Below are 20,000 nucleotides of genomic sequence, written 5' to 3'. Positions count from 1 at the left end.
CGCTCTTATTCCCTGATTGGACTGAAAAGGGACGCTCTTATTCCCTGATTGGACTGAAAAGGGATGCTCTTATTCCCTGATTGGACTGAAAAGGGACGCTCTTATTCCCTGGCAGAGGGGATGTGGGTGGAGGGCCAGACAGCCTCATTCTCTCTCCAGCAAAAGGAAATAGACGTGCTCACACAGTAAAGTTAAACCAGTTGCTATGGGGAGATATCTTAATAAACCACTTGATTAGTGTGTGTGTGTGTGTGTGTGTGTGTGTGTGTGTGTGTGTGTGTGTGTGTGTGTGTGTGTACATACATGTGTGTGTTTAGAAACAGGCTGGTACTATGTTGAGAGATATAGCCCTAGAGTTGTCACTCTTACATAACTCAGTAAGCCACTTGATTAGTGTGTGTGTGTGTGTGTGTTTTTGTGTGTGTGTGTGTGTGTGTGTGTGTGTGTGTGTGTGTGTGTGTGTGCGCGTGTGTGTATGTTTAAAAACCGTCTGGTACTGTGTTGAGAGATGTACCCCTAGAGTCGTCACTCTTGCGTAACCTATAAACGACAGCTGGTCAGCAAAACATCAACATCAACCCGTCCGCCTTGCCTGTGCATCCAGATGGAGGGCCAAGCCCAGGGCAGATGGGCCCCTGGCCAGGCCCAGGGCTCCGTCTGCTGCCAAGGACCAGAGGAGGCATGGGTAAGGCAGGCGGGCCAAGAGAGTCTGCAGATTAAGAACTGAAAGAACATACAGTACTTTCCAACTCCAAGGAGTACTTAATCAAATGCGCTGATGCTGTACAATGTGCTATCTTGAATACTTAATTACCTGTAAGTACTGGGGGCTGTAAGTAGGCCTACTCAGGGTTATACAGTATGAAGCGTAGGCCGATCCTCTCTAATGGCCGACTCGTGCTCAGTGCATGGAGTGAAAATACTCTTTTAAGCTGGACTTGACTTGATTTTCTGTGTATTTGCAATGGAAGTAAAGTTCTGTTTCTATTTTGGTGCCTTGAGTCTTTTCCACCCTCCACTTTTTGAGAAGAGCAACTCCATATGAAGTGTTAGTTCAGTGACAGCCATGTGTACAGTCCGTGACAACATTGTGACAAGTGTTTTTTCACTCACTATGGGCTTACAAACTCACACACAACACCCACACACTCTCTCTCACACACACACACACTCACTCACTCACTCACTCTCTCTCTCTCACACACACACTCACTCACACACACACACACACACACACACACACACACACACCAGCTCTGTATCAGAAACAGGTCGTCGCTTTATTTCAATGACATCTTTGCATCAGTAACATGTTTGTACCAGAACGGCTACTGCATGTATTATCCACAGACACTCATCACGATATCTCAAACCCCTCACAATCCCCACTTAACAGTTCTTAGAGTGAAGAAGTCCCTTGTATTCAACTCAACCAACACATGTTCTTGCTGAACCCTCAGAAAAGCTTGTGACTAAATGATAGAGGGTGCTGATCATCATGAGGCAAAACGTCAAGTCTCATAGGACCACTGTGCCCTGCAGGATCACAGCAACAAAACAATGAACAGACTGAGAATTGAAGCTGTGTGGTGAACCAGGATAACATAGAGATAACATCCAATCAAACTTTTAGCTAAGGGGAAATTAAAACGACATCTTATAGAATGTTTAGCAGCGGGAGGTTTGACTGAAAGAGGGTAGAGTTATCTGGGTTCTGGCTCATTACGTTCCAGCTCTGCACCGTTGACGAATACTGCCCCCTGCCTGCCGCCTGTGATCACTGCAGCCGGTGTGGCGCCTACTCTCTCCTGCTCCCGTCGTCCTCGGTGAGGCTCGCGTCGTCGTCGTCGTCGTCGCCGCCGTTCATCGTGCGGTTCACTCGGGTCAAGAGCGACGGGACGTCGACGCCGTTTTCTCCTTCGTCTTCGTCGTCGTCGTCTCGCTTGGGGTGGAAGCGTCGCGCCTTGGCCACGAAGTCCTCGGCCACGTCCAAGTATATAAGCCGGTCCTATGGAGGAGAGAGGAGGAGGGACAGAGAGAGGAGGACACAGAGAGAGAAAAGGGGAGACAGAGGCGGGAGGAAGGGAGAGGACGAAAGAGAGAGACCAGAATTAGAGGGGATCAACCTGGTGATGCCAGAGATGGAGGTGGGGAGGAGTGGAAACCCCCTGTTCCTGGTCTCACCAGGATGAAGAGGAATCTCTCTGGCGGGGGGTCCCTGCTGTTGAAGATGGAGGTCTCGGAGTGGAGCGTGTGCAGTAGCTTGCGGGCCCCGGGGGCGTTGTGCATGCGGTCGAACGACGACCCGGCAGAGACTGTCAACAGGGCCTCCGCCTCCGTCATGAACCCTGATGCAACCACAGGACAACGTTACCGTCTGTCTGTCTGTCTTTCTGTCTGTCTGTGGGTCTGTCTGTCTGTCTGTCTGTCTGTGGGTCTGTCTATCTCTCCGTCTGTCTGTCTGTCTGTCTGTCTGTCTGTCTGTCTGTCTGTCTGTCTGTCTGTCTGTCTGTCTGTCTGTCTGTCTGTCTGTCTGTCTGTCTGTCTGTCTGTCAGTAGGTCTGTCTGTCTCTCTGTCCCTCTATGGTTCTTTTTCAACCTCGCTCACCCAAGTTCTCCAGGATGCTCTTCCATTTGTCTCTGACCTCGCGACGCATGCCCCTCATGGCCTCAATGTCCACGCTCAGACGCCTGTACCCCTGCACAGAGACGGGTCAAAGGTCAAGGGTCACAGAACAAGGTCAGAGCAACCTACAGTAACTACAGATCTCCCCATGGTTGAAGCTTAAGTCGGAGAGCTACTCTCACAGCCCCCCCCCCCCCCCCCCATCCCGGACCCGAGCGTACATGCGAGCCCCGGCTGGTCTTGGCCCGGCTCTGGAGCAGGTTGTAGAGCATCCTGTCGTCGTCCCTCTCCGAGTGGCTGGGATCGCTGGGCTCGCTCCACAAGTTGGTCTCCTGGTCCAGTCTTTTCTTCGCCTCCCGGTCGAAATATATCAAAGTGTCAGTGCTGCGAAAGACCGACACACACACACACACGCACGCACATGCACACACACACACAGACAGACAGACAGACAGACAAACAGACACAAACACACACACACGCGCGCGCGCACACGCACGCACGCACGCACACACACACACGCACACACATACAGAAATGGACATAGAGACACTCAAGTTCAAGAGTTCAAGTTCTTTAGAGACTTTATAGCCATATGCAGCAGGTACAAGTACAGGTGCGTTGGAATTATTGGTCCTGCTCCTCTCTAACCCTGCTTATCGGTTCCTACTGTAAGTTCCTGACTTAACAATATAATATAAATATAAATCATATAATTCATTATAATATATTAACCTGGACCTAAAAGTAAAGCATATACCTATATCTCAAAATATTGCCTATATACAGCAGCCTAACCCTAACTCCCCAAACATGGTCATGCAAATCTATAATCAGATGAATATGTTGGGCTACCCAAAAGCTGTTCAGTAAACTGAGGATCTTTGTTCGGGAGGTTCAGAATGAAAGTTGATTAAGGGGGAAGTGTGAAACACTTAACAGTCGGAAGATGGTATGTAAGAAATTTAAAGCGAGGGCTAACATGACTAATTGTGACGCTGCTGGGGTGAATGTTAACATACTTATTCGTTGTTGCCCTGCGCTCTGCACTTTTATGTGATATACTGTACTCTCCACGTCATTGTAAATGAGAGCTTGCTCTCAACTGACTCTCGAGGTTAAATAAAGATTGAATTCATTTATATGATGTAAGATATCGTAGGTTTCAGTGTAAATTCTTGCGTTGTCGTGAGTTACATTACATGAGAATAGGCTGCTTCTCCTCTTCATCGTCGTCATCGCAGCAGCAGCAGCAGCAGAAGCGGGCACAGAAGCGCCTAAATGCGGAGCCCATCTCTGAGAGAGGCGAGAGCAGGGAGGGGGGGAGACGACCAGGGAGGAGGCTTTGTTCAAGGCAGACTATTCAAGCAGAAGAAATATATTTAATAACGTTTCTCAAGCTTTTTTCACTCTCAACAATCACTTGAGACACGGGTGAAGAACGGATGAGGTAGACTCCAACGAGCGAGACTAGGCTACTCTCTGTCCTAAAAAAAAAAGTTCCCTGTTGTTGTTGCGTTCAGGTCTGGGCCGTATTCCCACCCACTGTTGTATTCCAGAGCCAATGGTTGTCCAATTCAGAGGATTGACATGGAAAAGCACATAGGCCCTTATATAAATCAAAAGTGCATGACAATACAAAAGGCTAGTATTCCGCTTTCACACTAAGTTGTAGGCTATATAGGCCTACCTCCCATTCACCGATGAAGTGCCGGTAGAGCAATTCAATAAGTCAATGAGGACATTCACATCTAATAATGATACAGTCAACTTTCAAGTAGTGTAGTGATATGTTTCTGACGGACAGGTCCCCAACCTGTTGGATGGTCTGATGTCCAGGCGGTCCGGTGTCCGGGTCATGGATCAGTCTTGCCCCTGGATCAGATCGAGCAGCTCACAGAGAGGACAGCCTCATGGATGGCAAAGAGTGCAATGAAGCTCATACTCATCGATACAAACACAGACACACACACACAGACACACACACACACACACACACACACACACACACACACACACACACACACACACACACACACACACACACACACACACCGAGGCACCCGACCAGCAGACAGTCACAGCAAAGTCATATGAGCTGAGCCGTCCTCTGCCCCTAGCATTGGGGGCTAGCACCTCGTCCATACTGCAGCCCCAATCACAGCCACCGCTGATGTATAAATTAGGAAATCAAAGCTTTGGAAATCAAAGATGGTTGTATGCCACTGACAAGGCTTGTAAAATTAGAGGACCTTTTAAAGTATTTCCTTGACTCAGTAAAGAGGAATGTGAGTGTTATTACTTTCTTCACTGGACAGCAACACCCCGAGGCCACTCAGCTGTTTGCATGGGAAACTGTTTCTAGCGAGCTTCTAGAAAGTAACCAGGCCAGGCCCAGCCTGGTTTATGTGCGTGGCTGGCTTGTTTCTGTTCAGGACTGGTAGGGCGGAAGCTAGTCATGCCACTGAGATAGCTGTGAATTGAAATGACATGAAATAATGTCTGATAAATTAAGATAGGTCTTGTCGCCTGGACACATCAGTTTCAATGCTTTGAATGCTAATCCAGCACAATAAGAGCAGGATAGCCAGTTAGCTCATGAGCTCACAACTAGCAGCAGCTTCCATAACATTAATGGTAGCGGTGAGTGGTTAAAGCAGTTACACTGATGATTCCTGTAACGTTAGTTATTTTGCTGCAATTGGTTCAACTTTTTGTGTTTCTGGACAAAGGTAAGGGATAAAAATATTGGAGTGAAAGGATGAACATATGGAGGTTTGGGGTATAGTCCCATGAAGTCACCCCCACCAGGCCTTGAACCCTAGTCTCCCGGGTGGGAGTCCTATGTTTTCAACACTACTCTACTTGTGCAGTGGAGATCAACAACTTGATTTTTGGTGTCCTTCTTGCAGTCCATAGTGTGGGTTGGGGTTAGAATAAGGGTTGGGGTTGGGACAGGATCTGACCTATAAGGCAAGGGGTGAAGGTCGGAGCGAAAGGATGAACATGTGGAGGTTTGGGGTATAGTCACATAAAATCTTCCCCACCGGGGCCTTGAACCCCGATCTACCGCGTGGGAGTCCATTGCTTTCACCGCTACTCTAGTTGTGCAGTGAAGATGTGTGGGTTGATTTTGGTGTCCTTCTTCCAGTCCCTAGTGTGATCACGAGAGGATAGAATTTAACTTCTGTGAGAGGATGACAGGCGCATGACACAGGGTCTCAGGGTAATAGACACGGCATAGTGACCAGCCCCAGGCCCCCACTCCTGACTGGGCCAGGGACGGGCCAGGGGAACAGGCTGGAGGACAGAGACTGAGACATGGAGGGTGAGACATGTTCCTGGTCCGCATTAACTCAGTTAACACCATTACAGATAATCAGCATCAACTACTTGTGACCATTATGTTCATCACAAGAGTGTGATGAGCCATCTGATTGGACATCTGGGGCATTCAGGAGATGGTTCTATACGTCCGTTTCCAGGCCCAGTTGGATTTTTACATACATACATACTACAGAAGTCCCTGGGGTGTTTTGCACTGGGATGGAGTTTGGGTGCATGGGTGCACTAACAGGGCCCCCCTAACCCATAAAGCACTTTTATTATTTTTATAATGATTAGGTCTTGGTTTTGGGGGCCCAATATTATTCTTTCATAGGACCCAAAATGGGTTGGATAGTACAGAATAGGCCTGGGTTTAAAAAAAAAAAAAAAAAATCAAATGAATCAAATGATTCAGAATCGATTCATGAATCCCAAAATCGATCTTTTATTTAATGAATGAATGAATAAATGAAGGAATGAATAATTCATTAATTCATTCAATGATTCATTCATTTTTGGAAATCAGCATCAATACCCAGCCCTAGTATTGATGTGTTGCATAACTTGGCAGTCATGTAATTAAGGTCACAGCAACAAAAAAAACAAAAAACAGGTTTTGGTAACACTAACCGAATCGATATTGAATCGAATCGTGATGATCGATTCTGAACCTTTGAATTGGAATCGAATCGATTCTTGAAATTCGAATCGATACCCAGCCCTAGTACAGAATGAGACTTTGTCCAGTAATGAAGCATGGAACTATGCTTTCTCATAAGCAGTCAAATCAATGCATCCATTTTATTAGAGATTTTAATCTGCTTACAAAATACAGAGTGGTTGATCAGTATTATGCGATGGCTTTGAAGATGACCTGAAATTAACACATTTGTATTTTATGATACATAATTTATGATACAAACCTTATTAGAACAATCATAAAAATGAAAACATACAGTAATGCAAAGCAGATTTTAAATATACCTTTTTGGGTCTGAAGCAAAGGTATAACGTTATATTCTGCTAAAATAAAACCTAAAAATAGAAGAAAAAAAACATTCCTGTCACTGTGACAAAGGCCTCTTCTTTACATTTGCCCAGCTTGTGAGGGCATTAACAGCTTAAGTTTGAGAAAGGTTCGAGACCAACAACCTGAAATCTCAAAGTTGTCTCTCTCGCTCTCTCTGGATGTCCAGCTTATGAATAAAGTCTACTGGCATGATTTAAGTTGTCTGACCTGGACATTGAGAGACCTTATGCTCAAAACCATGATGAACTGTGCCTCCAGGCATCTGGAGAGGTTAAAGTGATGTGGTCAGTGTGTCATGCTGCTACCCCTGTGTAAACTATTGGAAATCATCAATTAAAGCCCACCCGGTGCCTTATTCAACAGAACTGCTACTAAAAAGTAGTTATCAAAGAAAGTGTTCATAAACTATTATCCCATATTTGGCTCACCATCAAGATGCATTGCACACAAGGTAAATTGTGAAAAACTATGAGGCAATATTTTAGTATTGAGATGCTGTGTTAGATCAAGGACCACCAGCACCCAATGGAACACCGTTTTGTTGATATCAAATTGAAAGAAAAAAAAAAGGTAAACACCATGCAAATACATGATTAAAATACAGAGATATTATTCGTTTACTGCTACATTTCTTCTATTGCAGTCAAGTCTGCACATTTTCAGAACCGTAGCAAATTTCAATCAACAACTTGATTTGTTGTCAAGTGAGGACAGCTGGATTTCCCCCTACTCGGGGCTGTACATTGGCACAAGGGAGTACAGTTTTGACCTCCGGATTCATCTATGGCCGACTAACGACAGGGTCGACAATCGTCTTTATGTTTTCAGATTCAGCTCCAGCTCTTCATGCTCGTCATTTTTCACAGTAGATCAGTGGTGTCGCCCCCTGGTGTCCGGCGGCTTCCAGTGCTGCCACGCCTCTCCCCAGAGGTCAGAGGCCGCAGCGCAGTGAGACAGAAAGGATTAAGCTGCGTGCGTGTGTGTTAGGTTTGTGTGTATATACAATATGTTCATTCACAACAATGCAAGCATCTGCTGCTGATGTGGTCGCGTGGAGCCCGGCCTCTGGACAGGCGTTTACCAGAGACGCGCGGTTAAGACAAGCTTCTTGAAGGGGAGGACAGGGTGGCGACATTCACATCACATTGTGACGAAAGGCAAAGAAAGATGGCGACGGAAAAAAAAAAAAGAGTTTGACGGTGTTTAAAAGCAACATGGTTGCCAGAGGGACCATCTCCTCCTAACTTCTGAAGAACGGACACGTGGTGAACAACCGCTCTTCCCCCAACGTCTCACATCCTCTGAGATGTTAAAGTTCAGTCCAGTCGTCCGAGGTGTGATGTCCCCCCTAGTAATGTCAGCTGTAGGGGAACCCTGAATGCTGCAGTGACACCTCCAAACCTGCGATGGCGCTGTGGCCCGTCTCACACCGAAGGTCTTCAGAAAAAAAGGGGGGAGGGGTGGTGCAGGGGCGGGGCTTCTAGCGGTGCGTTGGGCGCAGGTCAGAGATGCGCAGTCGTAAATGGGTCATGAACTCAAACATGGTGGCTGCCAGGCTCTGGTGGATGAGGTAGCGGGGTAGTCGGCCCTGAGCAGCGCACACACACACACACACACACACACACACACACACACACACACACACACACACACACACACACACAACAGACAGGGCTTCAGCAGGGTTTCATTAACCAGAGAGATTGCTACACAAACAACACACTAATTACGACAAGAGAACAAACAGCCGAACACCTCTGCGATAAGCCTGGCCTTACCTTGAGGTCTGTGTTTAGGACCCAGATGAAGGTGCAGACAGATGGGTTACTACTGGATTTAAGCACCACGAACCCTCCGGGACCGTTCTCACCTCTGAGAAAGACAACAAGGGAGAGAATTTAGAGACACCAGCTCATCAAGTGAAACCAGTATCAGCAGCTCACCAAGTGAAACCAGTGAGGGGTTTTTCCTCTCAGGTGGTTGTGAGCATTTGGGGGCGGAGCCTGACCTGATGTAGCGACCGTGCGCAGGTTTAGCGTCGTGTTCGGTCGCCATGCCGGCGGAGATGTAGCGGTCCCGTTTGCGCTCCACCCGCCGCACGTTCACAAAGTCCCTGAGCGAGGAGATGCACAACAGATAAGACGCACATTTCCTGTGTGGACTTGGCAAACGCATCGATAGCCAATGCTAAGTGTGGAAGAACGGGGGAGAACGCAAAGGTGGTTGCCGGTACCTTGCGGACACGACGCCCCCTGCTGCCCCGGCGGACACATCGTACGACACCAGGGTGTTGTCATCCACCCTCTGAAGAATCTGAAGAGCAAAGCAGAGAACGCAGAGGGGGGGGGGGGCAGGTTGAAATGCCATACAAGCCACTAGGATCTAAATGCACATCAAACTGTGCCAGAGAGGAGGAGGAATGGAGGAGAGTTTGGTCACCTGACAGGCAGACACCGTCCTGTTCCATAGCACCATCTTCTCCGGCTGTAAGATGGCCTCCTGGTAGACCAGCTCAGCTGGACACTGAACCAAGGCCTGGGAAGACATGTCAGACATGAAACCTAATTTATACTTCATAAAACAGCTCATGTCTCATGTCTCTTGGTTGCCATGGAATGGAAGCTAAAGACAACGCCCAGGCATTCCATTCCATGGCAACCAAGAGCCATGAGCCGTTTTATAAGTATAAATAAGGCTTGAGGCTTCAGGATTCACGTTATTTGTCACGTGTAATGTACGGTGTACAGTCGCAGTGAAATGTTGCTGCCGGTTCCAAGATAACGCTTATACAGATAAACTCTAATACTCAATTACAAATTTATAAATTACAAAGTTTAGAAACTAACACTAATTACACAATAAGTACCCTTTCTATACAGTATAAGGTGGATTATGTACGTGGTATATGGATATGAATAAATATTAAGTAAATAACCGGGGGAAGTGGGTTATGGGTGAGTTATGTACATGCTATAGCTATAATAAATAATATCGGTGGGGTTGGTGTATGATGTGCGTTGTAAGTGGCTGAGTTATGTATACTACTGTAGGTATCCTGCTCCTCTGGGCATAGTGGTACTAGGGCTGGGTTTAAAAAAATAGATTCATCGATTCTGAATCGATACTGAATCAAATGATTCAGAATCGATTCATGAATCCCAAAATCGATCTTTTATTTAATAAATGAATGAATGAATAAATGAAGGAATGAATAGTTAATTAATTCATTCAATGATTTATTCATTCATTCATTTTTGGAAATCAGTATCGATACCCAGCCCTAGTATTGATGTGTTGCATAACTTGGCAGTCATGTAATTAAGGTTACAGCTAAAAAAAACAGGTTTTAGTAACACTAACCGAATCGATATTGAATCGAATTGAATCGTGATAATCGATTCTGAACCTTGTGAATCGGAATCGAATCGATTCTTGAAATTCTAATCGATACCCAGCCCTAAGTGGTACTATACATTCGATAGTCATTCAGGAGCTGGACATATGGAACAAACAAGCTCTAGGACACATGGAACATCATGCAACTAACACATCAGCCACTGGGTGGCAGCACTGCGCCAACTGAAGTGAAGTTAAGAGCATGTAAAGGAACACAAACAACATGGTGACAGGAACAAACAACATGGTGACAGGAACGTCATACCTTCAAAATAAAAGTCTTCCCATGGAAGGGGATCTCCAGTGTGTATACAGAATCCCCCATTTCCTGACAGAGAGAAACTATGCTTTAGTATCGCATACACAAGGGCGTATCACCTCTTACGAACACAGCCACAGACCAACTAACTACTAGTATACGCACAAATACAGACAGAAACACACACGCACACACAAAGACTAACATTGTTCTTTTCAAACTTCCAGTTCTCTTCCTGGGTCAGAATCTGTTCGACCACAGCCATGGCCTCACGGCCCTGTCGGACATACTCCTTCTCCTGAGAGAGGGGGGGGGGTGAGAGAGACAGACAGAGATCAAATCAATGTAACAACAGAAAGTGTTTTCAGAGAGAAAAGGGGGGTAGTGATCCTACCCCTAATTTTCCAGAGGAAAGCAAAAAAAACAGTTCATCCATTTGAGCCAATAGAGAACTGTAAAAATTCTTCCCTGACCTTTCCCAACGAGACGATCAAGCAAGCTCCTGGAAAATGTTAAATTCTATTTGCTATAGGAACATTTTACTAAGCATGCAAGCAAGCTCCTGGAAAATGTTTAATTCTATTTGCTATAGGAACATTTTACTAAGCATGCAAGCAAGCAAGAGCCCTGAGAGGGAGAGAGAGAGAGAGAGAGAGAGAGAGGGAGAGAGACAGAGAGAGAAAAAGAAAACATTCACTCAGGTTGAAAAAAAAACCCATCTGTGAAGCAGGCTGAGCGTGCGTTACGGCGGGCGGGGCAGGTACAGTACCGGCGCGGTGATGGCCTTACGACCCAGACCCTCCTCGTCCAGATCGTCGTCAGACCCTGGAAAAGACCCACAGAGACACCGTCACGGGAGCGCCGACGAACAGACGGGTCACCGCAGAAAGAGGAGTGACATTCTTGAACGTGGGGGGGGGGGGGGCGCAATGGTGGGAAGGATGCAGGGCGTGGGAAAAGGGAGCGCGGCGGCGCGGCTAGCTACCTGCTATGGACTCCGGCGGCGAGTAGAACTGCCCGTCCGACACAGCGCGGGGGTAGATCATGGGGGCGCGCTCGCAGGCCGCACGCACGGCCGCCAGGTAGGCTGGGGGGGAGGAAGGAGGCGCAGCCGTGAGCGAGGGAGCGACATCAAAACATTCGACTTATTCTCCCCCGTCGTCCGCTCCCCCGGCCTCCGGCCATCCGGGACGACTCACCCCTCTCGTCGTCCGCCTCCTGGGTGAGCACCTTGAAGTCCAGGAACCAGGTCTCCAGCCACGCCACCACAAAGGAGGTGATGGGCAGCACGTAGCCGAAGGCATTCTTGTCTAGAAACTGGACGAGGCAGGAAAACCTATGAGCCGACAAGTGCTGTGTGGGAGTACATGCATTTGCGCCAAACATGTATTTCTAGTACAGTAGCACCACTCTTAGAGAGAGAGAGAGAGAGAGGGAGAGAGAGAGAGAGAGAGAGAGAGAGAGAAATTCTGTTCATGAGTTAATAGTAAACAGCATCTGGTATTCCCGTTTATATACTGTAGGTATAAAGTCAAGAGTTTGCAGGCAACTTCTGCATGTGGTGTGTAAGTCTACATCAAGTCACGTGTAAATCTGTGTCCGAAATGGAGAAATGAAAAAGTGAAGTGAAAATAAATGTCTCTCACATTCGAAATGATGACTTTGGTGATGAGGAAGGCGCTGGTCACCAGCGTGGTGATCTGTGAATTAAAGGGAAAGAACAAGGAGGAAGAAGGTCAAGGGATAGGTCCTTCCGCACGTCGAAGCCAGTCGGCGTGTCTGTGTGTGCCGTTCCGTCGGAGGAGGTCTGCCTTACCGCAATGACCCACCAGTGTCGGAGACGGGCGGCCGCGTAGCCCAACTGCAGACACAGGAAGCGGAACAGCGCGAGGAGCTGTGGGGTGATGAAGAAGAACACAAGAGTATGACCTCCGGCTATTCTTACATCGGACCATGTGCGCTGTACACATTTACTTAGACATCATTTTTCTCCTTTCCATCAAGACGGATAAGCATGTGAATAACTGAAACAGTTCATCCAGTTCATACAAAATGAAATACTAGAGTTTTATGCACAAGCTTGTCCAGTCTTTATGAATCTTCTAAAGAAGACAAGCTTGATTGCTGAGTTTGAATGTTTACACTCACAAAAATGTCAAAGAAGGAGGAGTTGAAGTTGTAGTGGACGACCTCCTTCTCTACGTTCTCCCAGATGGTGTTTGAGATCTGCAGGGAGCACAAGGCGGAGTGTCAAACACCGAGGTAGCATCAGAAGTAGGCTACAGGCCTACTGCTACAGGCCTACTGCTGCAGGGTTGCTTGTCATAACGTCAGTTACACCTTTACAGAATCTGTGTTCAGAAAAGCCTCACGTTTAGCTCAATGATCCAGAGCAGGGAGATGAAGAGGAGGTCAAATGTGACAAAGAGGCAGAAGGTGCGCCGGACGTCGGAGATGACCCTGCGCTCCGCCGGGGGCACCAGCATGTAGTGGGGGGAGGGGAGGGACAGAGATGAGTAGGATGCATTCAGAGAGGCGATGGTAGGAAGGCTCCCCCCAAACTCCCCATAGTGCACTCCACCTTGCATTCCTACTTTGAGAGAGGGCAAACCACCTGCAAGAAAGGAGGGGGGATTGGTGGGGTGGCAAAGTGACTCAGTTCTCAGAGAGGAAACAAGAACCAGAACCAGTACAAAATAATAATTAAAAAAATCACATGTTTATGAGTAGCCTAAAGAGGTTCTTACTGAATCAATAAGGCAATGAAAATGGCCTATCTTGAAAACAGGAAAAAAGTTTGACCATTGAACTAGGGTCAGCCTTTTTGTTTAGTGCCGAGTGATCAATATTTTTATTTACTGGATTGATTATATTCAAGTTGACATATAACAAAAACAATGATAGTCAAAGACCACAACTTTCTGCAACATCTTATTTAGAAAGGCTTGCCTACAGATAGCTAGTAGCCCAAGTCATCTGAGAGCCTTTTTATGACTATGCTACCTGGACCCAGGCACTCACACACACACAGACATACACCAGTCCTGGGCCCAGCCCCCTTCCCCTCACCCTAACCCGGGTCCGTATCCTTTTCCTACCCCCTCCCTACCCCAACCCCTTCTTCTATCTGGGCCCAGGCACATTCACGCACACACAGACATACACCAGTGTTTGCCATGTCTCTCCTATGATGTTTTTAGCCTCTCTTACTCTGAAAATGTAATTAAATATAATTTATTAAATATAAAAATATTTAGCAGTTGCTGAATCAAGCTAGCAAGCTAACGTTACTTTTGACAACAAAATAAGCGTGTATACGCAGTAATAGCTATACGTTATTATATTAGGCCTAGCCTACTAGATAGCCAGCTAACGTTATCTAGTCGTCTAACGTAGCTTAACGTTATATAGAATGCCTAAGTAAGGGCATTAAAAGCAAATCAAGGGCAAGCAAATTTTCTTGATCCTGACGGAATTGTGCCCTGACAATTACATATGATGTTTGATGATTTAAAACATACATACTCATTTCGGACAACTCGCAAGTTAGCTAATTTTAGCTAGCTGTCATTACACTCACCAAAACCCAACCGATCTCGCGTGCTCGAGCCGTGTTCACACTTTGCTTCTTTCCTTCTGTTCTGTGCCTTTTCAGTGCTTTCTGCGCGAGTCATACATTCTAACCGACGTTGACTCAACCGTTATCAACCTTATCATCTTTATCAAAGAAATTAGTAATAGGGGCTAAGGACATACAATAAATTAATAGCCATCAACTAAAAGTATGGCGAATGAATTAGTATTCTTGTGCATGTTGCTGTAGCCTATCATTTGTGACTCGTGTCATATAAAGTGTGAATCGTCCTGATTGGTCAGCTGTCAGAAAGGCGCTTGACATTACATGGCGCTTTTCTGAAAAGTTCAAAATTCAACTCAGAAAGGCAGTGGCAGCTGCACTTTTTACTTGGCTTCTTTTTTCTTTCTTTTTTTGAAAAAGGGCTGCCTTCTGCACATTGTCAGCGCTTTCTGCGCGAGTATTTTGTAACTCACTCACCTAGTATTAGTAGTAAGGATGTGCTAATGACCACGCTGAGTAAAATTTCTCTCTTGGCACAGTTGTTAGCACATCTGACTTGCGAGCGCAAGGTTGAAGGTTCACGTCCCGCCCTGGACAATCCCTTAAAGGAGTAGTAAAGGGAAAATGCATGTTTAGCCCTGTTTTAAGGTTACTTGTGATCATATACAATGGTTCAGATCAAAACGTTGACAAAACTAGCACTTTTGAGAAAGTCTGATAATTGCTCTACCACCGTTTTGGTCATACAATGGATGTGGGTGGGCACGGTGAAAAATCATTAAAAAAACATGTTAAACTCTCAATTTCAAAGACAGTGCTAGTAAAGTGCTAGTTTTGTCAACCTTTTGATCTGAACCATTGTATATGATCATAAGTAACCTTATGGTGCGTTCGTTTATAACTGGGAGGTGGCAAATTGCGACTTGCTACTAGGAATGATTAAATAAAACACCGCATGAACTCGCACTTCCTCGTCGCAAATTCGGATATGTTTCTCAGCCCCCAGTTGCTCGAATGCACTAGATATAACTAGGTAACTGTGATATAATGGTATATAGATATAACTAGGTAACTGTGATATAATGGTATATAGATATAACTAGGTAACTGTGATATAATGGTATATAGATATAACTAGGTAACTGTGATATAATGGTATATAGCTCGAATGCACACAGGTGGGAGGTAGGTATTTTGCCACTTGCGACTTACCACCTCCGACCACAAACGAACGCACCATTAAAACAGGGCTAAACATGCATTTTCCCTTTACTACTCCTTTAACATGGGTCAAAGGAACGAGTGACACAGAAAAACACCATGCAGAGTGAAATGAAGATGCAGAATGAAATACTAAATTAATATATCCTAATAAAACATTATAGCGAATAATTTATTCTGAATAACAGTTAGTTACTTTGGAAATAGGCCTTAGAGGGAAAGGGTGCCCAAAACCTTTGGTCAAAAAAAAAAAAAAGTAAGTTATGTCAGTCGACCAAGATTTTCTTTGTTAAAATGATCAAAATACATCCTGAGTTCAGGTGACGTATTGATGACGACTTTGACGTCGAACCTGCATATCTTTGGGAGATCATTGATAAAGATGTAAAAAAGAAGGGGACCCAAAGAAGAACCTTGTGGCACACCTTTGTCCATAACTAGATAACCAGAGTGATTACCATGATAAACAACACAATGATGTCTGTTATGTTGATAAGAACTGAACCAGAATAGAGCCTGTTCCGAAAGACCAATCAAGTTTATCCAAAAGTAGTTAATGGTCAACCAAGTCGAAAGCCTTGATGAGATCAATAAAAATGGATCCAGTAAACTGAGCCTCTTCAAAAGCTTCAGATCAAATTTCTCAATCACTACTGCTCTCCTTAAATTAATTAATGATGTGTTATCTTTTGATTTTGACGAGATCAAAAGATAACACATCGTTAATTAATTTAAGGAGAACAGTAGTAGTTGAGAAATTTGATCTGAAGCCAGATTGGGATATGATGTCAAAGTACTGAGATAACTGATTAAAAATGAGTTTCTCAAAAATGTTGGCAACAGCAATGGAAATGGGTCTGTGGTTATTGAGATCAAGACGGCCATCACTTTTATGGAGTGTAGTTGTGTTTGCGCATGTTGTGTAAGTTAAATAAGTCAGCAAGAGGATCCATTAATATATGAGAGGCAAGATTAACAAACTTGGCCTCCAATTCATCAGGACCAGCGCCACTACAGTCCTTCAAGTCGCTGGTAGCATGCATAACTTCCACAGGTAGGATTTTTCTAAAGGAAAAAGAACTGCTACCAGTAGCATTAATAAGAGAATTGATTACAGTTGATAATCATTTCGCTCTGACAATTCAAAGAGTTAATGATTGACAATATACAATTGGAAGAGTCAGAGAGGGTGGGGCGGGGGGGGCGGTAGATATTCCTAATATATATAGATATTCCCAATAGTCAGATGCTTATTTTCATAGAGAATAATCTTGACAAAGGCATTCAAAATGATTAGGATCCACATTGGGTAACTCTGACCCAAGGTTTGAGGCGACGTATGTAGCTAGACCATACCCACGGCGAGCCCTGTCCACTCTGTACAGTGAATAGTTGTCGAGTTTGACTTCACTATCACAAAGTCTGCTGTGTAGCCATCGTTCTGAGACTGCGATGATATTAGGCTTATGAAGGCTAGGCTCTGAAAATATTCAATTTTAGGAGCCATACTCCTAATATTAACATACATTATTTTTAAACCTTTATCTGTATCCATAGTGTGCAAAAGAACATGAACCCATTAGGTGCAAAAGAACATGATCACAACATGATGACTAGATTAAAACAAATCTGGTCAGAGAACAACTGTGGTAAAAGGAGGAGTGAGGGTTGAAGAGGAAGGAGGGGCAAATGTGGGAGCCCATACCAGCATGCACGCGCGCACACGCACAATACAAGAAGATTGATTTAGGAAAGCAGTTTTGTGTTGTGATATTCAGTGTTTCCCCTACCATTGCCTTGGAGGGGGCGGCCCGCCCCCCAACTGGACCCCCACCCCTCCAGAAAAGCCCAAAATAGCGGACAAATATCTTTTAACGTGAGCTTTACTTCGGAAAATGGTTTGCTTATCGCCGAGTACCATAGCCTACATATTTTTTAATCCCCGAAATAAGGTTCCATGGGACAGCTCTTCCTCTTCCTGCACACTCTGTTACAGCTGTTACTGCATTATCATTAGCTAACCTAGGCATGACGTTAGCTACCTAGCTTTCTATCTATCATAACCTTATCAGGACTTGGTTCTCAGTGACAATAAAAAGCTGACAAGTTGCTGTGACGAGCTACCAATAATTATTAATTTATGTGGCTATTCTTGTCTTATAACTAACTAGCTAGCTATCTAGTTCAAGCCCAGAAATAAAAACAACAAGACTATGCTAGCTAGCTACATAGACTAGCAAAACCTAGCCGGCTAGCTGGGTCCTGAAAAACAGCTAGCTAACGTGAGCTAGCTGGGGTCAAAATAGAAGCAACCGAGGAATCCAAAAGTGCCACCTGTGAAAGCTCCTACTGGGGATACCATGGCGGTCTTAAAATACAAACACATGACATTCCGATACAATACAATCTGTCTAAAAACAACTGTTCTGCCTCTAAACTCACCTGAATTAGCGCAGCATCATCGCCATACTCTCTCACTTCCGGAATGCCAGAATGAGGAAATGAAATCCTTCTCCGTTCATGAGATTTCGTTCCGATACTGTGTTGTGGGTGGGGTGAGGGCTGGGGGCTTCCTACTATTGTCTCCACAAAATGCATCCGAGGATTTTTGATGTGAGTGATTTACCATTCAACAGCAGAGCACCCCAATCCCTAGTCTCAACGCCAGACCCATGGGGGTTCTTTCGCTAATAACACTACGTAAGCTACGCTAACTACGTTACTGCATGCTGCAGATGGGACGCTTCATGCAAAATGGTGTTCAAATTCTGGCAATGCATTGGTAGCGCCGGAATCCCGGCGATACCAATCAGCTAAGTAACTACCTTCACGATCAGGCGTTCCCACCCATAGATATGCACCGCCCATCTAACCTGGGCTAGCGTCTGGCATTTGCTGCTACGACTTGTCACTCTTTCGATTTTGACTCGTCGATACGCCCTCAGAACACCAGCTTTCAGGGGTGTCAAACTCAAATACACAGTGGGCCAAAAATTAAAACTTGAACAAAGTCGCGGGCCAACATTGAACAAATTAAAATTTTAATATGGACCCAAACAAGTTTTGCTTTAACATTGAATATGCACTTATCACTTTCGCTTTTGGTGCGCATCAATGGTGTGCACTAACATATGTGAATACGCCCTCAGACACAAGTGTTGGTGCTCCAGTGCTCAGTAGAGAAGCTTGTAAAACCCTGACTGTCCTACAGCCAGGCAGACACAGACAGCCGGCATGCAGACAGACAGCCAGGCAGACAGGCCGGCAAGAAGGCAGACAGGATTGAATGAACAGGAACAGAGCAAACACAGCGGCCGGCTAGGTCAACACAGGTGTCTCTATCACAGTGAGACGTTACATAACGTAAACCTTCTGTTTTCTGCCTTTCTTTTCGCCATTTTTAAGAAGGGGTAACACGGTTACAGTTGTAGTATGAGATTGCTATGACTACTGTCACAGAAGAGAGGGCGTTTCTGGGTCCTGTCTTGATTGACGCGCCAAAACAACAGCAGAGCATTATGGGATTTGTAGTATTAGCGGTGAATGCGCTGTATAATACTGGCGGGCCAGCTCTAGTAGTCATTTGGTATTGCCTCGCGGGCCAAATATAATTACACTGCGGGCCAAAGTTGGCCCGCGGGCCAGAGTTTGACACCCCTAATACATATATATTTATGATGTAGTATGCTGAGCGCAGCGATTTAACATAGGCTAATATTTGAGTCTGGAGAGACCACTAGGCTGACTCGACTTAATAGTTTGATATCCCATATAGGCATGTGATCATGATCAAAAGAGCTCTCTCTCTCTCTCTTTCTTTCTCTCTCTCTCTCTGTCACACACACATACACACACACACAGGCTGTTAACATATGTTTTATTGTTAAATGAAGAAAACCATTGATCAGAATAACATGTCAATCAATACTTGTCATGTTCCATTGCACAGAGCAGTTAAACTAAGACATTATGATGACAATAAAGTTCAGATGATGAAAAACATTTTAATGTCCACATTTGGTGTTCCATAGTTGCAGAGAGAGAAACTCACCATTATTGTGAGAGAGGCTGTATGACTATATTGTCCAAACGACTATATTGTTCAAACAAAGAGTTTTATGTACAAAGAATGGAAAAAAAAATATCATCAATATGATCATCCTTTCAAAATACCATGACAGTAAAAGGTGATCAGGGAGAATATCCCGTCATGAGGAGATAAGACTTCTCTCAGAACTGCAGATTTAAGTAAAATAGTGAGTAATTGTGTACAAAATTTACTTGAATTTTTTCTACTAATATTTTAAAAAGCACGAGGCCCTATTAACAAACTAAGTGTACTTTGATCAGGTTCACATTTTCAGAGGTAGAGTAATACCTTTCTATATATTGTAAAATATTGAACCGCATGAATGAAAAAATATTAGAAGATTATGTCGAATTTACCCTCACTCATCTGTTAAGCTTGTTTTTGTACACAGCTGGCTTCATCTATGCCTTCCTTGTTGACAAGCACACCCTTGTTATCCCTGCAAACTACCACAAGGTGGCAGTAGAAGCCCTT

General features: G+C 45.0%; 3 protein-coding genes across 3 annotated transcripts in view; all 3 read right to left on the bottom strand.

The window, feature by feature from the left end:
• Nucleotides 1-1,798: 1,798 nt before the first annotated feature.
• On the bottom strand, nucleotides 1,799-3,920 carry LOC311317347 (melanoregulin; the record flags this gene model as incomplete). The annotated part of the gene is made up of 5 exons (XM_084448430.1): nucleotides 1,799-2,008; nucleotides 2,185-2,348; nucleotides 2,609-2,699; nucleotides 2,848-3,010; nucleotides 3,829-3,920. 5 exons carry the CDS (start codon nucleotides 3,918-3,920, stop codon nucleotides 1,799-1,801), a joined length of 720 nt encoding a protein of 239 aa, XP_084304556.1.
• A 2,882-nt stretch (nucleotides 3,921-6,802) lies between these two features.
• On the bottom strand, nucleotides 6,803-18,077 carry stard3 (StAR related lipid transfer domain containing 3). Its single transcript, XM_084448842.1, has 15 exons — nucleotides 17,879-18,077; nucleotides 13,011-13,252; nucleotides 12,787-12,864; nucleotides 12,455-12,532; nucleotides 12,285-12,338; nucleotides 11,838-11,955; nucleotides 11,624-11,725; nucleotides 11,408-11,463; nucleotides 10,844-10,936; nucleotides 10,645-10,707; nucleotides 9,423-9,518; nucleotides 9,217-9,296; nucleotides 8,992-9,096; nucleotides 8,762-8,855; nucleotides 6,803-8,571 (listed from the first exon to the last, which is right to left on the bottom strand). The coding sequence occupies exons 2-15, from the start codon at nucleotides 13,224-13,226 to the stop codon at nucleotides 8,464-8,466; spliced, it is 1,341 nt and encodes a 446-aa protein (XP_084304968.1). The 5' UTR covers nucleotides 13,227-13,252; nucleotides 17,879-18,077; the 3' UTR covers nucleotides 6,803-8,463.
• A 1,219-nt stretch (nucleotides 18,078-19,296) lies between these two features.
• ppp1r1b (protein phosphatase 1, regulatory (inhibitor) subunit 1B) overlaps nucleotides 19,297-20,000 on the bottom strand; it is a 19,065-nt gene continuing 18,361 nt past the window's right edge. The window contains exon 5 of the mRNA XM_084448846.1: nucleotides 19,297-20,000. This exon is cut by the window's right edge and continues 1,030 nt beyond it. The gene's annotated coding sequence lies outside the window, so the exon portion shown is untranslated.

This window comes from Borostomias antarcticus (genome assembly GCF_949987555.1).
Source record: "Borostomias antarcticus genome assembly, chromosome: 14".
Lineage (NCBI taxonomy): Eukaryota > Metazoa > Chordata > Actinopteri > Stomiiformes > Stomiidae > Borostomias > Borostomias antarcticus.
This window is presented reverse-complemented; position numbering and strand designations above follow the sequence as displayed.

Excerpts from the sequence above, each read along its gene's own strand:
- stard3 (XM_084448842.1), bottom strand. The coding sequence starts at position 13,226 with ATGCAAGGTGGAGTGCACTATGGGGAGTTTGGGGGGAGCCTTCCTACC. Across the intron at positions 12,533-12,786 it reads CCTCCTTCTTTGACATTTTT|CTCCTCGCGCTGTTCCGCTT; the intron begins GTGAGTGTAAAC and ends ATCACCCCACAG. Across the intron at positions 9,519-10,644 it reads GGAAGACTTTTATTTTGAAG|GCCTTGGTTCAGTGTCCAGC; the intron begins GTATGACGTTCC and ends ATGTCTTCCCAG.